The sequence below is a fragment of the Atractosteus spatula genome, chromosome 14, assembly GCF_055471065.1.
Source record: "Atractosteus spatula isolate fAtrSpa1 chromosome 14, fAtrSpa1.hap1, whole genome shotgun sequence".
Classification (NCBI taxonomy): domain Eukaryota; kingdom Metazoa; phylum Chordata; class Actinopteri; order Semionotiformes; family Lepisosteidae; genus Atractosteus; species Atractosteus spatula.
The window spans coordinates 7,462,440-7,479,009 of record NC_142719.1 but is presented as its reverse complement, the minus strand read 5'-3'; the positions used below and the strand labels follow the sequence as shown (position 1 = coordinate 7,479,009).

At 46.0% G+C, this 16,570-nt stretch overlaps 2 protein-coding genes across 3 annotated transcripts in view; both read left to right on the top strand.

Moving 5' to 3' along the window:
* Positions 1–3,485, top strand: part of arid1aa (AT-rich interaction domain 1Aa) — a 67,257-nt gene extending 63,772 nt beyond the window's left edge. The window contains exon 20 of the mRNA XM_088932360.1: positions 271–3,485. Coding sequence (XP_088788486.1) covers positions 271–2,139 — 1,869 coding nt within the window. The 3' untranslated portion in view covers positions 2,140–3,485. The remainder of the gene's footprint in view (positions 1–270) is intronic.
* Positions 3,486–6,494: 3,009 nt separating this feature from the next.
* pigv (phosphatidylinositol glycan anchor biosynthesis, class V) lies at positions 6,495–10,778 on the top strand. 2 transcript variants are annotated; one of them, XM_088932359.1, is made up of 4 exons: positions 6,495–6,570; positions 7,137–7,261; positions 8,350–9,531; positions 9,866–10,602. In XM_088932359.1, exons 2-4 carry the CDS (start codon positions 7,199–7,201, stop codon positions 10,124–10,126), a joined length of 1,506 nt encoding a protein of 501 aa, XP_088788485.1. In that variant the 5' UTR covers positions 6,495–6,570; positions 7,137–7,198; the 3' UTR covers positions 10,127–10,602. The 2 variants fall into 2 exon arrangements, with proteins under 2 accessions (XP_088788485.1, XP_088788484.1); XM_088932358.1 differs by having other exon boundaries at positions 6,500–6,737; positions 9,866–10,778.
* The last annotated feature ends 5,792 nt before the right edge of the window (positions 10,779–16,570 follow it).

The following is a 16,570-nucleotide window of genomic DNA, read 5'->3' as shown; positions in this document are numbered from 1 at the left end:
CTTTAAACTTAGTTCTCTTCGGGAATTTTGGATGTTGTACTAATATTTTGTTTGTGACCTGAATTTTTATTACCTAATAAAGGTTTTCTGTTGTAAAGGAATTCGAGAAGCCGTCTTCATGGTTGTACAGAATTCTTGAATTTAGAGGAAACTCAAACTTTAGTCCAATTTCCAGCCGTATCAGCCTATGTGTGGTATAATTTGTAGTGGTTTAAGCCACTGTGCTGGGAAAGTTAGCTTATGTACTGATGCTCATTGTTCATCTTGCAGCTTCCTGGCTTTTTGGAGCTGCTGGTGGAGTACTTCCGACGCTGCCTCATTGAGATCTTTGGGATTCTGAAAGAGTACGAGGTGGGTGACCCCGGGCAGAGGACACTGCTGGACCCCGAGGGCCTGAACTCCGAGCGAGACCCAGGCTCCGAGGATGAGGAGCAGGAGCCAGAGGAGGCTGAGGAGATGGAGGAGGAGGATGAAGACGAGGACGAAGAGCAGCCCGAGGCATCCGAACAGCAGCAGCAGCAAACACCACAGCCACCAGCCTTGGAGAAGCAGGAGGGAGAGCAGCAGAACGGGGAGAGAGCTGGGGAGCAGCAGGAGGAGCAGGAAGGAGAGGCTGCAGTCAAGGATCCCAGCGCGCTCACGCTCTCCCAGGACACTGGCACCACCCAGGAGAAGCCAAAGCAGGCGAGCAAATTTGACAAGCTTCCCATAAAGCTGGTGCGCAAGAAAGACCCCTTTGTGGTAGATTGCTCTGACAAGCTGGGCCGGTTACAGGAGTTTGATAGCGGATTGCTGCACTGGCGCATTGGGGGAGGTGACACCACAGAACACATCCAGACCCACTTTGAGAGTAAGCTTGACCTGCTTCAGGCTCGGAAACGGGTGCCTCCTGCATCCGGGGGATCGGCGGGCCGTAAGAAGGGCCCTGCGGCTGAGAACGTAACGGAAGGGGTGGAGAAGGTGAAAACGAGTGAGGAGCAGCCCCCGGCGAAGAGCATTACAGCCACCATCGATGATGTGCTTTCGGCCCGACCAGGCTCCATGACGGTGGAGGCAGTGAGGGGCACGCCCGAGAGCCACAAGGAGAACAGCAAGTTCCTTTTCAGCATCAACCCTGCGCAGAGCCACCGCAACATTAAGATCCTGGAGGACGAACCACGCAGCAAGGATGAAACGCCACTCAGCACCATCGCTGACTGGCAGGACTCTCTCGCCAAGCGTTGCATCTGTGTCTCCAACATTGTCCGCAGCCTCTCTTTCGTTCCGGGTAACGACCTCGAGATGTCCAAGCACCCTGGGCTCCTGCTGCTCCTGGGCCGTCTCATCTTGCTACACCATGAGCACCCGGAGCGCAAGCAGGCGCCCCTTACCTACGAGAAGGAGGAGGAGGAAGATGAGGGAGTGAGTTGCGAGAAGGATGAGTGGTGGTGGGACTGCTTGGAGATGCTGCGCGAGAACACCCTGGTCACACTGGCCAATATCTCTGGGCAGCTAGACCTCTCCATCTACCCTGAGAGTATCTGTCTGCCCCTGCTGGATGGCCTGCTTCACTGGGCAGTGTGCCCCTCAGCTGAGGCCCAGGACCCCTTCCCCACCCTGGGGGTCAATGGGGTGCTGTCCCCCCAGAGACTGGTCCTTGAGACCCTAAGCAAGCTCAGCATCCAGGACAACAACGTTGACCTCATTCTGGCCACGCCACCCTTCAGCCGACTGGAGAAGCTCTATGGCACGTTGGTACGCCTAGTGGGTGAGCGGAAGATCCCAGTGTGCCGGGAGATGGCGGTGGTCCTCCTCGCCAACCTGGCGCAGGGCGATAGCTTAGCAGCCAGGGCTATTGCTGTGCAGAAAGGCAGTATTGGCAACCTGCTGGGCTTCCTGGAAGACAGCCTGGCAGCCACCCAGTTCCAGCAGAGCCAGAGCTCCCTCCTGCACATGCAGAGCGCCCCCTTTGAGCCCACCAGCGTGGACATGATGCGGCGGGCTGCCCGAGCCCTCCACGCCATGGCCAAAGTGGAGGAGAACCACTCGGAATTTACGTTGTACGAGTCGCGGCTACTGGACATCTCCGTGTCCCCCCTCATGAACTCACTGGTGTCCCACGTGATTTGTGACGTACTGTTTTTAATCGGCCAGTCATGACAGCCGTGGGATGCTGCTCCGGTTTTTGTTCCCCCCGCCCCCCTTTTTGTGTGTCTGTTGCGCGTGAGTGGAGAAAACTTAGAGCAAAACTGACTGTTTTTGTCCTTTTTATTTATGCAAAAACACCTCGGATTCCACTGTCTGACCCTCGCCCCGTTTCTCACTAAAGGAAGGATATCATGAAGTAGCTGTGGATTTTAAGAAGAAACAAAAGCGAAAGATGACAAAATCGCGGATAAGACAAACGGAACGAGACCCTGGCCCAGGAGAGTGCGCTGCCTAATGGGAAGGACTTTTTTAATAAAATAAATAAAAAATACAAAAACAAAACTGTAACCAAAGTTGCTGTCTCGTTTACAGTGAGTTTGGGGGATATGTGCCCTAGCTCTCCTATTGGGAGCATGGAGAAATACAATTTTATGGTTCATATTTGGAGGCTAAACAGACTTCTGAACTCTTATGTGGTATAATTGCTGTAACTTGGATGCTATATATTCAGTCTACAGGAACCAGGTTATCGGCTGTGAACAGACGTCTTTAAATGGGAGGCCTGTGCAGTAGATTGTAGGACTTTTTCTGTACTGTACACCTTAAAACTGTAAACATACTGTAATAATACTGTTTCACACTGAGAAACGCTGGCTCGGCAGCAAAACTGTAGTTTTTAAAAATGTTTTTAGTTAACGTTGAAGAAAAAAAATGGCTTTCCCCCCAAAGTATCGTGAACCTACAACACCCCGACCTCTTCTCTTTATCCCTTGATTGTATGAATTTACCCCTCAAAAGAAATCACCTCTTAGGACTGGTTTTCAACTTTAGATGCAGCCTTGCTGCAGTGTATATATGACGTTGTACATTACACTCTTTCTCTCACCTTACGGAGCTCTTCACCCTTTTTATCTTTGAAGAATAAAAGGTTACACAAGTAATTCCCTGCATCAAGTCCTGCCATGTGCTAATTTAACCCTCCCCTTGGCCTCTCTCTCTCTCTCCTCTGAGGGTGATGTTCAGCACAGGCTGTGCTAAAACGAGCTGCTGTTTCCCAGACTGCAGTGGATCACGTTTTATTTTCTTTCTAATCCAGGTGTGGAAAAAGAAAAAAAAGAAAAACCAGTTTGAGGTTCGATCTCAGCTCCTAATACAAAAAACAACCCTGATGAAGAAACACAATTTGAGATTTTTTTTTCAGTGATATGGATTCTGCATATTTGTATTTCAGACGATGTAGCTAAAAACTTGATGTAAATTCCTTTTTTTCCTTTTTTTGGCTTAATGAATATCATTTATTCAGTATGAAATCTTTATACTATATGTTCCACGTGTTAAGAATAAATGTACATTAAATCTTCGTAAGACGTTTGTGATGGTTTTATTCATTTGTTGGTTTGCCGTGTGCTTTAACCTGCAAAATGTATAAAGTGAAAGCATGCGTTTTTAAGCTAAAAGGCACACATACTGTTGCTTTAAAAGGTTGTATTTGCAGTACTATTTGGTTATGTTTTATATTTACTGTTATGTTTCTTGTATAATTTATTTTCTTGATGGTATTAATTTTCTATTTCAATAGAAAAGGCTTTGAAATGCTTCTCAGGTGTGTATGACCGTATTGTTGGGAAGCAAATTAGCGTTGCATGAAGGTAGTAGTGATTCATTTGAATTGTGCTGCCTTAAATTACTGTTCATCCCCCTTCTTTTCAGAAGCCTTTTTTCCCCCATTAATAATGTGGTAAGCTTCAAATAATTGACGTCCTTCTCTAAAGAATAACATCACAAAAAAAACATTTGAAGGATCTGTGTCCCGAAATATTTAGATATTCCTGCATTCTGTGATCTTCAGCTGCAATTTCAGCTCTGGCGTCCGTGCATATCAAACTTGTAGAAGTTAGAGAAGGTCAGCCAGAGGAAACTGCATTGTGCTCATACTGGGAGAAAAAAGTTGTACCTGCTGGAAATGTTTTTGCTAACATAAGTGGTCGGGGAAATAAAATAGTAGGAGAAATAAAATCTATGGAGGCAGTGCTAGAATAAAGCAAAATACAGTTGTGAGTTGTCTATATTTTGGGTGAAGTGTAGGGAAGACATTAAAGCATGTTTTAAAAAAGGAATAGCCTAGGTATGGACTATCAGTAGTTTTGATCTTTTGTTAAGGCAGTTTGAGCTGGTCCTTACCATAAAAGGGCAGTATTACAAAATAAGTGGTTGTCGAAGTCTGAAAATGTACAGGATTTCATGCAAAAGGGGTCCAAATGTATGCTGTTTGCCGAGTGAGGTGAGGCACTAGGCAGGATAAACATGGCTTTCTACAGGAAAAATCCCATTTCATATAAAAATGAGGCTTGATTCATAAACCATGCATTTTAAGCTATAATTCAAATGTTTTGCTAATGTGCCTACATAGACTCCAGTGTGTGCTTGAAACAAATCTGATATTACGGCTTTGCTGAACGTGGGAAAAGTTGGTTCTGCGAAAAAGAGAGGTTGCTCCTTTGCAGCAAAGAAAAATATCCGCCCTGCAATAAAATGTCATTTCATTATAGAGATTTATTTTCATTGCTTTTCCGTGTCCAGGCAGCATAACTTTTTGGCACCTCTCCATCTTCCCCCTTATCAAATCATTTCTCCAGCTGATGATAAATAGCATACCTGTTGGGTGATTACATCTCTTTGTGTGCTTGTTGTCGGTGCTGTGCTGAAGCGACAGGGAGAAATTTATTATTCCCCATTCTAGAGCTGTTTTGCAACTTGCACAGGGGATGATAAATCAAATGCATTGTGTTGTTTGCACAGGAATGAACCTTCAGAACTTCTAAAGGACGCATCGCCTAAATTGCAATTTCATTATGTTGTATTTACGTCCACATTTCCATTCTTCTTGGGGAATGAAAAATATCAGTTTGATGGATCTGAAGCTACAGAGGTTTGATCTAATTCAACATTGAAAAGGGAAAAACCTGAGCACACAACTGGAAAAAAGAAGAACGTACTGTAGGCAAGTGATGTGCAAAATAAAATGTTGGCATTGAATTTTGATTTAAATGGTACTTGCCTTTCATGATATCCCAGCCATACATGCAACCTGATAGCTTTCAACTACAGGCTGTCTGTATAAACAGGTTCATTTATCAATTCACAAATCATAGAACACATTTTTGAGTAATTGCATATCTTTCTTTTTGCATATCTTTTTATTATAGTACGTGCTAATTCTAGCAAAAATAATTTGAACATAAGTTTATTAGGGGGATTGATCAGCTGTGCAAAAGCACACAGGTTTTGTTACAGAGCCCTGTGTGAGTAGCATCTATCCTTCACTACATTCAACTTCATAATTTTTGGAATTAAGAAATCCATTCATTCCAAGTAGAGTAACAAGTAGATTGTCGTTTTTCCCTTTATTTAATTTTAACTGAACATTGCCTAGGAATCATTACAGTACATTCCATAGTGTTAGCATTCAGTTTTACTTAACTGCTGTACATGGTTTTGGAAATATCTCCGCTTTAAACGCATAAATCTAGAACTTGCCCGTGCGTGGCCAATACAGAAGTGTTCTGGTGTGCAGATACTGTCGGATTCTTATGTTCGCTGCGCCTGTAAAATAAAGATGTATTTTGCCATATTTGTGTCATTCTAATCCAGGGAAAGGCTACAATATCAAAGCGCATTGTTTAGCATCTTAGAAACAACTTGAAGAATCCGAATCTTAGCCTTGAGGTAAGACACGAACGGGTAAGTACACCTTCAAACGGATGCTGTAAAGGTGTTGTGCAATGAACCACAAAAATTAAAATGTATATTAGTTTACTTATTGAAAACACTTAATTAAACAAAGATATTGCAATAACTAAGATTCTTCCCAAATGGAAATATTAAACGATAAGAAAATTGAAGGAAAGCGCTGCCACGGCGAATTTGCCGTGTTTGTCGTCAGTTATGTGTGAGGACAGCGCCCTCTGCAGGCCAGAGCGATGCTTAGAAAATTCAATTAAATGCTTCTCCGGTGCTGGTACGTGTCAGCACCCAGATATTAACTTGACGTAAATAAACCCGTTCGTACCTTATTTTTTTAACATTTGCAATTTTATTGCATTTCTGCTACCGCAGCTGAACGCCCGGCAGCGTTTACAGCAACAGATCGTTCGAAAGTTGTTCAGTCCAGATGAGCTAGCCACCTCTCGTGTTTTGTGGAAACGCCTGCTCCGCAACGCGCCTTCACTCAGCTTAGGGTGTTTGGATCCGGGGAATAGAATATTGACATACGAAGCAGCCTTTTTTAAGGACGATAACGCGTTCATGTGGTAGCTTGGAAATCGGGGCCTGCAGCTGTGAGAGTGGAACTGCGCATGCGTGCCGCTGTCGTCACAGGCCGGAAGACCAGTGGATGGTGTTGGGCTTTCTGTCTCTGCGAGAAAATACGTCTTCGGCTTATTTGTATGTGTAAATAGGAAACCGGGGAAGCAATAGTCAGTGGATTGTTATGGCTCAACTAGGCTGGTTCGTTCACTGGGTTGCAAGAGAGTATCTTTTTAACCACGGTTTAAGGTGCATGTGAAGTGTCTTCATCGGTGCTCGCTTCCTTTACACGTAACACAGAACAGGTGAATCCTCTCAGGAAAAAAATCGTCGTCGAAAATAGATATGTGGAACTTAAAGAAATCTCATCGCTGTGCAGTGTTGCGGTTTAGTGCGGTATTATGCTTTAAATATAATGTCCTGGTAAAAAGGACTTTTTACCTTAAGATCTGTGCGCGCGTGTTCACAGTAAGAGTATGCATCTTTCTCTTATTTAAAACCTCGTTTGACAGTAATCTTGAATATTTTTCTTTTTTGGGGGGGTTATGCCAAGGCTAGTTTTGCCCCACAAGTGAAGTGACTTCAATAGATGTTGTAATTAAAACACGCAAATAAGCACAACCTCGGGCAGTGGACCTAAGGAAAGCTGCCTGTGAATGAAATACTGTATGAACCCTGTTACCTGGTCTGTGCTCTTTCTGCAGGACTGCGTGAATCCCCTTCCCTCCAGTCGTGGTGTAGGAAGGCGGTGTGTGATGAGCCTGGAATGGAAGTGCGCGGTGTGGCGGCGTTCGCCGTCTTCACAAGGATTCTGACTCTGATATTACAGGTGAGGTGCGGACTCTGTTACAGATGTTTTGTTGCCCAGGAAGTGGTCATTCCCCCTCCCTCCATTGACCCTGGCCAGTAAAGTGCAATCCCAGACAGAAGACTGGTGCTCTGTAACTGATGTTCCCTGTAACAGTTTCCCAGACTTGCATGCTGTTCAGTATTTAAACAAGCTTTCGTTGAGGTACTGGATATTCCTAAAATGTTTTTGTTTATGACAGTCTCTGCTGTCATCTTCCAGGCTTTTATAATAACAGGTGAAGCTTTAAATATTTGAGGTGCTGCTCTTATTTGTAAGGTATGTGAGGAGGTTGCGGTGGCCTCGGGGGTTAGCATTGCTTATTTTTTACTCTCTGTGTGGAGTTTGCATGTTGTCCTCTTGATGGTGTGGGTTTCCTCCAGGTGCTCCTGTTTCCTTCAACAGTCCAAAGACATACAGCTCGGTGAATTGGCTTGGGGAAGATCGGCCCAGCTGTGTGTGATTGTGTCTGTGTGTGTGTGCCCTGCCCTTTGCCTGTTGCTTGCCAGGATGGGCTCTGGCTCCCCCATGACTCCTGTACTGGATAAAGTGTTCAGATTGTTGCACTTGGATCACAGTGCTTTTTTTGGCCCATGTGCTGTGGCAAGAGATCCTCTGATCACTTTATTGGCCATATACAATTTCTTGTATTAGGAATTTGTCTTTCCGCATACCCTAACCTGCTTTCCAGGAGACACACTGACAGGGAGACAAGCTTAGGGTCAGAGTGCAGGGTCAGCCATTTACATGGCGCCCCTGGAGCGTTTGGGGTGAAGGGCCTTGCTCAGGGGCCCAACGGAGTAGGATTCCTCTGCCGGCCGTGAGATACGAACCGGCAACCTTCCAGACACAGGCGCAGATCCTTAGCCACAGAGCCACCGCACCACCCAAAGAACGCACTTCACCGGCAGAGCGTGATTAGACCGGAACCGGGTGGGTTCGAACCCACTCCGAGTGGGGCTCTAGGCTGCTCTGCATCCACCTTGCCTGGAGTCTGGTTCTCGCCTGGGGCGACGCTGACTTTGCCCGCTGCAGAGTTCCGGTCCAGGCACGTCTGCCTTGTCTTTCAGGTGCTGTTCAACGCCCTCATTCCGGATCACGTCCCGGATGCGTTCGCCCCTCCCCGGGCCGGGGAGCCCCGCGGCCTGGATCCTGCGGTGGAGCTGCTGTTCAGGGGGCTCTCCCACTGGGACGCCGAGCACTTCCTCTTCATCGCGGAGCGGGGCTACCTCTACGAGCACAACTTTGCTTTCTTCCCCCTGCTGCCCCTGAGCCTGCGGGCGGTGGCCTCCGGGGTCCTCTGGCCGCTGGAGGGGTGGCTGAGCGTGCGTGGGCGCCTGCTGCTGGCCGTGGTGCTGCTGAACAGCCTCCTGTTCGTGCTGGGCGCCCTGGGCCTGTACGGCCTGGGCCGGGCGGTGACACAGGACCGCCGGCTGGCCTACTGCTCCAGCCTGCTGTACTGCCTGACCCCCGCCAACGTCTTCATGGCGGCGGGCTACTCCGAGAGCATGTTCGCGGGCCTGGCCTTCGGGGGCATGTGGCTCCTGGAGAGCGGGCGCACGCCGGGGGGCTGCCTGGCCCTGGCCCTCGCCACGGGCGCCCGCTCCAACGGGGTCGTGAACGTGGGGTTCCTCCTGTACCTCCAGCTGCGGCGCTGGGTTTCCCAGACCAGAGCTGTGAGCGGGTCTCCTCTGGGGCTCGGCCGCTGCCTCTGCTACGCCTGGATTTCGGTCTGCAGGCTGTTGACGGTGACCCTAGGGGCCGCGGTCATCCTCCTTCCTTTTGTCCTTTTTCAGTATTATGGCTATCGGACGTTTTGCACGCCAGCAGTAGGACCAGAAGATATCCCTCCTGAACTTCTTGAGCTGGCAGAGCTGAAGGGCTACCAGGTCCCAGACGTGACCAAAGACCCCCCTGCCTGGTGTCTCGAGCCCTACCCTGTGCTGTACTCCTACATCCAGGACGTCTACTGGAATGTGGGCTTCCTCCGATACTACCAGCTCAAGCAGATGCCCAACTTCCTCCTGGCTCTGCCCGCTGCCGCGCTGACTGCTGCAGCCGCCTGGGGGTACTTGACAGCCGACCCCCGGCTGTGTTTGAGGCTGGGGCTCCCGGGAGACAGGCCAGCAGAGGGGGGAAGAGGAGGTGAACGGGACAAGCCTGCCGCTGGATTCCACAGCCCCAGGGTGTTTGTGTACCTCGTGCACGCCACGGCGCTGCTGCTCTTTGGGGCTCTGTGTATGCATGTTCAGGTGAGACGCACTGCTTCTCAGAAGCAGAAATTAGAACAGTGGTGGGGAAAAAAAATTGAAATGCATTGATAAAAAAATAAAATTCACGTTTATGAGCGGGATTGCTGTTAAACATTTTTTGGGGGAAAATGTGCCAGCATAACGGCATGACGCTTTGCAAAAATAAGGTGCTCTGTAACATCAACGTGCATTTACATGTCATACGCTTTGGCTAAATGCGTGTCGTTTTAAGGAGCAAAAACAGAAAATTACTGTCCAGCTCCTTCAGTGATTGATAGCCATGACAGGTAATAGCTAGGAACCCTCAATAAGACACCAGCTTTTCTGCCTTCAGGTTCTCACGAGGTTTCTCGCCTCGTCGTCTCCGGTCCTGTACTGGTACGGCGCTCACCTTCTGGTCGCTCACGAGCCCCTGCTGGCGGAAGATGGCGCCTGGCGGCTGGGCGTGTGCGGGAGCCTGCTGGGAAACCCCCTGGCCCGGCTGCTGCGCGCCTGGAGGAGCTGCTCCCCTGTCACCCGCTGCGTCCTGGGCTACTTTACGTCCTACTGGCTCCTGGGCCTGGTGCTGCACTGCAACTCCCTCCCATGGACCTGAGAGCCCCCCCCCACCCCCCGTCATCTCTTCGCTCTCGGCCCTTGGCTCGCTGGAACCCCCCGGTTTCCTTCTCCTGAGCCGTCTTGCAGCACTGTGCCGGCTCGTCGACGTCTGCACCGGCTGACTTGCCTCACTGCGGAAGATGACTGTAAAGCATTTGAGGGCAGCAAAGGCTTTCTGTTGTCTTAGAAAACACTGAAAACTGGCACTACTGCTGTTTCCGAGGAGAGAAAAGCTTTAATAAAGTCTGCAGACCAGGTGGCTGCCGTTCAGCTGACCTAACACACATCCCTGCTGGGTTTCCCAGGTCTGGTGATTTCGATTTCCTAATATTTGTGCAACAGTGCTAAACAGTCAGCCTTTTAGTTTTTATTTCTTGCGAATCTGCTGTCAGACGAGGTGGACGGTGTAACCTCAATCTGACTTTGTTGCATGTAAATAAGTTTTGTTTCCATCAAAAGTCATGTTCTTATACGGATTTTCTTCTGTTTCCGAGTTTCTGCTTCTGCTTTGTCCCCTCGCAGACAGTGATATGGCAATATCACAATTAATATTACAATACGTCGGGCTGAAGCCAGAACACATTGATTACTTTTTTCCTCACAAATGTGTTAAATTTAAAACAAGCTTATAAAAAGAATGTAAACCAAAATATCTTAAGCCTAGTTTACATTCACTTAACCGTTTACTACGTTTTAGATAAGTTTATTTCTGCATTATTTTTTTTATTCATTGCTCGTTTCATTTAATAGTTAACCCATTAACACAGATATAAAATGCATACTGTACAATGAAAGAGCCCAGATTTGCACTCTGAAGTCAAGTGTTATTTTTGCTGTTGCCAGCTGCAAGTGAGATCTGACTTGTTACCCAAAAGTCATTTTTTAAGGAAAGACAAGTAATGACTTTTTGATCAAGCTGGTGAACACATGCAAGTCTCAGTAACAGGAGATATTTATATATAAAGATATAAATGCATTTCTGATTCATTTTTTTCTTTCTTGCTGGGATTTGTAATTGGTATCCACACTATACAAAATTCAGAGTTTCTGAAATGTCCTTATTCATGGGTGCTGCTTTTAATATAACAGGCTGGACAGCTGCAGGATGATGAATCGCTCATTGTGGATGAACGTGTGTCACACAGTGTCTTTCCTGCCTGTGTCTCTTCAGCAGCAGCTTGATCAACTAGTCAAGTCAACTGACTGGGTCAGAAACAACAACAAAAAAGATGAGGAGAGGCTGGGAGAAGTTCTGTGTGCTATTTGCAATTCCAAAACAGCACTTCAAGTGACTGAAAAGGTCTAATGTATTTGCACAAGCAAGCGTGCAATTTCCAATATCAATTACAATTTGTTTTTGTAATCACTGAGTATTTTGGAAATTGAAGAGATCTCAGATGTTCTTGGTAATGGAACAGGTAAGACCAGCAAAGGCAAGACAGGGATCTGGGCAAGCAGGTGCTGTTCAGTCATCAAGTCATAATAAAAATCTGAATTAAATTTGTACATCTAAAGAAAAACACTATTCTTAGACCAGGCTGGGATATGTTTATCTTTCTCAGCATTCTGGATGAATAGAAGTACTGAACTTAAGCAATGGGTATAACGCCTCTCTTCTGGAAAAGATCCTGGATCCATTTCATGTCCTCGGGCAGGATGAACTGTTGTTTAGCCACCAAAGAGTTCAGCAATCTTCAGCACTCTGCTTTGTGAGTAATGTCAGTGAAAGGGGCAGGTTTATTGCTACATCATCATGTGTTGTAGACTTTTTTTGAAGCAGAGTTTTTAATGCAGAGGTGAGATATTTTAAGTGTGACTATGTTCCATCAAGCAGAGAACAGTAAAGAAAACTATGCTTCCTTGAGGTTCATGGTCATGTTTAAATGCTTTCAGAAGAGTTTACCAAACTAGTTTAAGGTCATTTTACACTGATAAAGATCCTTTCCTTATGTTTTTAAAGAGAAAGGAAGACAGTAGAGAACATAGCAGGAATATTGAGTATATATGAGTATACTGTACAATCTAAGGAGCAATAAAAATTATAATGAAGAGTAGTTTCCTTTATGTACTGCATCACTATGAGGGCTCTGCCCAGTATTAAGAGGTTGTCTATAAAATGTACGCATCAGATGACCTGATGTCGAATCTTGCAGTGAAATTGTTAGTTGTACTAAACGAGAAGATTATTGTGCAGTATGGCAGGTTTCTTGGCCGATGCTGCCATCTAGTGAAACAAGTGCATAATAGCACCTGGTACCTTCTCTGTGGTGGTAATCTAATTGATAACTGCTGCAGTTCTTCAGAGCCAGGAGAACCTACTGCGTGTGTGCCGACCATTACCCGTCATTACCTTTCATTCTCTATTGTTGAGAAGTCTTCCTATCTTGTTGAAACGGTCATTGTAATCCATTTGGGGATTTTTCAAAACATGTTTTTCGAGATATAATTAAAAATTAATGGAGGCTGGTCACATCTGAAACATGGTATCGCATGCTGACGACTGCTTCAGTAACTTTCACTTAACACAGCGATCAACAGATCATCTGTCGCCTGATTCAACCGTTTTTCAAAATTCAGAAAATATATATCAAAAATCTGTATTAAAGCTGTTTTGCATAACCTAAAAATAAATAAATCAAGGATCTATTTCTAATTTCTTTGTCTTGTCTTTATTTCAAAGAGTTTACAAATGAGGGAAAGAAGATGCAATCCCTCAGTCCCTCAGGATACATATCTTCCAAAGTGAGGAAGGGGTGGAACTGCCCTTCTCTCAGCTTGAGGGAAAAGAGAGGACTATTTCTGAAACCCCTGCCTGGAGAAGAAACATACCTGGAGTTCAATAGTGAACTCTCAATTCTCACCAGCCTGATGTTGAAATCCACCGTGGATCCCTACAATTGAAGTGTTATACATCGATCATCACAGTGAGACCGTGCATTCAATATTCTCGTCAGAGAGTAGGAACATTGGGTATTTTTCTTGCATAATTGAAGATATATTGTATGTCACTGATACTTTTAACAAAAGCATCCTATTAGGGTTGGGTTAACTTACCCTGCTCAGAGGTATAGCAGTAGTGTCCTACTTAGTAGTGAGCCCTAATCACTACTACACACTGCTACTAATTAATAAGCGCTTATATATAACGCTTTTCTGGACACTCTACAGGTAATGGGGACTCCCCTCCACCCCCGCCAGTGTGCAGCCTCACCTGGAGCCATTGTGCGCCAGTACACTCACCACACACCAGCTCTCAGTGGGGAGGAGAGCAGAGTGATGAAGCCAATTCATAGATGGGGATTATTAGGAGGCCATGATTGATAAGGGTCAATGGGAAATTTGGCCAGGACGCTGGGGTTACACCGCTACTCTTTTCGAGAAACGCCCTGGGAATTTTTAATGACCACAGAGAGTCAGGACCTCGGTTTTTACCAAAGCAGGGGCGTAGCCAGGAATTGAAGTTTGGGTGGGCCTGTGCAAAAGTGGGTGGTCCGGGCTCTAACTGACCGTCCTGCCAGCATAGGGGCACATTACATTTTACTTGCCGAGTTCAAGCGTCTGTTACAGTTTAATCACAATCACACCGAATATCACATACCCTATTCAGAAGAGTTGCGGGTGTAGTCTCAAAAAGCGAACACTAGCATACAATTTCATGTTCTTACCAAGAGGCTTTAACGAGCACGTCTTAGTACTTCGCAGCGGTGTGCTTTTCTAAAAATCTGAAGAAGCGATCAGTTTCTCCCTGTCTCCTTAAAGACGCGCACCAAGGGATGTGTAAAGATTCGACCCGTCAGTCGAGCCACGTGTTCAAAAAGGCTTGAATTTGCAACTTTAAGAACACCACTTTTTATGGAAAGCACATTCGTTCACGTGAAAAAGAACCAGGGTGGCACTACGTACAAGGTTGCCGCGGGTAGTAAATAACACATCCGAGAAGCAACACTGGAAAGTGCACCGTCTCACACCAGCGGGCCGCGGCAATATTGGAAACATATTTTGTATTTTCACATAACAGAAGTGAACATATATCTGGATTCTTTAATAAACTGTCATTATCCGTGTGTTTGTATTTAAAGGGGTCTTATGCGCAAACATGAAGCGATGAGCTCACTGTGTTTCCGGCCAGTCCTTGGTGTAGAATACAGCGTGAGGGCACACCTGCCCCCTGAAGACACAGGTGTAGGCGCCTGTGTGAGATCCTCAGGTGAAGCCGAGTCTTCTGCAGTCCGCAATGTAATGACCCAGACATGTTTGCTGGTCTTGCTCCACGAAGTTGCCCACCCGCCCGTCGAACAGCACAAGCGAGGAAACTCACCGCAATCGTTAGTGCTGCGTTTGTACCGGTTGTGTCGCTGTAAGTAGCATTTACAGCGACCACCAGATCTTTCAGTTGTGATCTTTTGATCAGTTCGCCTCAGACTTTGCAGCCTTTACACGAATAAACAGTCTTACATTTAGGGGGGAGTTACAAGGTTAGTTCATTGGGTTAAGTGTTTTTTTTTATTTTTAACCATGTTCTCGAAAATGTATTGCTTGTGTACTTCTTTCATTGGTGAAGAGACGCCAGTTTCCAAATTACCGCTGGTACAATACGAGAGCCCATATTCACATTTTAGGTATTAGTTTCAAGATCGATATAATTTAACAATAAAAATTGAAAGCACGAGAATAATAATATAATGATCATAGACTTTAAAATTCTATTAATTTTTGAAGCACAAAGCAGAAGGTGTTTCCCCTACCTTAAATTTACGATTAAAATTGTTCAAATACTATTCATTACAGAAAGCAGCGGAGACAGTTATATTGCAAATAAAAAATGTATTTATTTAGAAGAGGACGGGACATTGTGAATCAATAAAGACGTTTAAAAATATAAATGTAATTATTTTGCAAATAAGTAAAGCATTTTAAAAATAGATTCTCATTTACAGTAAACAAGCCGATCCACTTGAACAGCTCTCAGACCGTGATTGGCTAAACCCCCGAACAGTTCGGGCCGCGATTGGGTGAAAAGTGAGAATCGACACTCTGATTGGGTAAAGCGCCACAGCGGAAGTTCTGTGTGTATCGTGTGTGCTGTATGAGCACGCTGGATATACAGTAACACCTGCATTGGTTTCCAATTACTGATCGATCCAAGAGAAGTCGCAATGAGGGCAAAACTGAATAGCAGACAAAGAACGTCAAGGCATCCACAGCGCGGTAACGACTCCGATAGCATGTCACGATAGGAGTGCGCGCATCACTGTCATGGCGCCACTCGCGACATTAAGTCCATATATCGCGATATGACATACCCCGACAAAACACCCCCGCGCCCATGTCGCGACATAAAGCGTCCATGTCGCGACATAAAGCCCGCATATCGCGATATGACATACCCCGACAAAAGTGCCCCGCCCCCATGTCGCGACATAGATCCCGCATATCGCGATATGACATACCCCGAAAAAGTGCCCCGCCCCCATGTCGCGACATAAAGCCCGCATATCGCGATATGACATACCCCAACAAAAGTGCCCTGCCCCCATGTCGCGACATAAAGCCCGCATATCGCGATATGACATATCCCGACAAAAGTGCCCCGCCCCCATGTCGCGACATAGATTCCGCATATCGCGATATGACAACCGCCCCCTGGCCAATGTCGCGATATGAAGCCCGCATATCGCGATATGACACACCCCGACAAAAGTGCCCCGCCCCCGTATCGCGACATAGAGCCCGTATATCGCGATATGACAACTGCCCCCGGGCAGTGGGGTCTCTATCATGACATGCTGCGGAGGTCTTGTCGCCATGGTATCCCACAGTTACGCGTTTGGAAACAGCGTGTCATGGTAGGGAATGAAAAGGAAAGAAAAAAAACATAGATCTTACAATCACGGTGATTGAACATACATTACAACCACAGGTTTATGTCATAGATGGTTAACTTGTTGGCATCCGTCATGTCTTAGTATTATTCACATCTAAGGAGGCTCATATGTTTATGGATATTGATTGTCTTTAAAATGGAGGTCAAAGTCACCGTGCATGGTCACGTGATCACCGGAAAACCAAAGCGCTATATCTCAGGAACGAAAGCAGCACAACCGCTACTATCAACGGCACAAACGTAGCACTAACGAATGAGGTGGGTTATATAATTTGTGCTTTCTGTAGGGGGGGCAGCTTCACGGAGCTTTTATCGTGCCTTTAAATATTCAGCGGACTTTGTATAACATACCAGAAGATCGTGCACGCACGTATGGGTTTCAGAGGTTGGAGTAAATGCATCGCACCAAGGGTAATATCGAGTGAGGCGCCATGAGAATAAAAACTGCAAAGGTATTAAAATATTAAGTTCTAAAGATCTTATTTGATCCTTCATGATGCTTTTAAACTTGTATGAAACCCACGAAATTAGTATTCTATTTTTGATGCCAAAAGACAC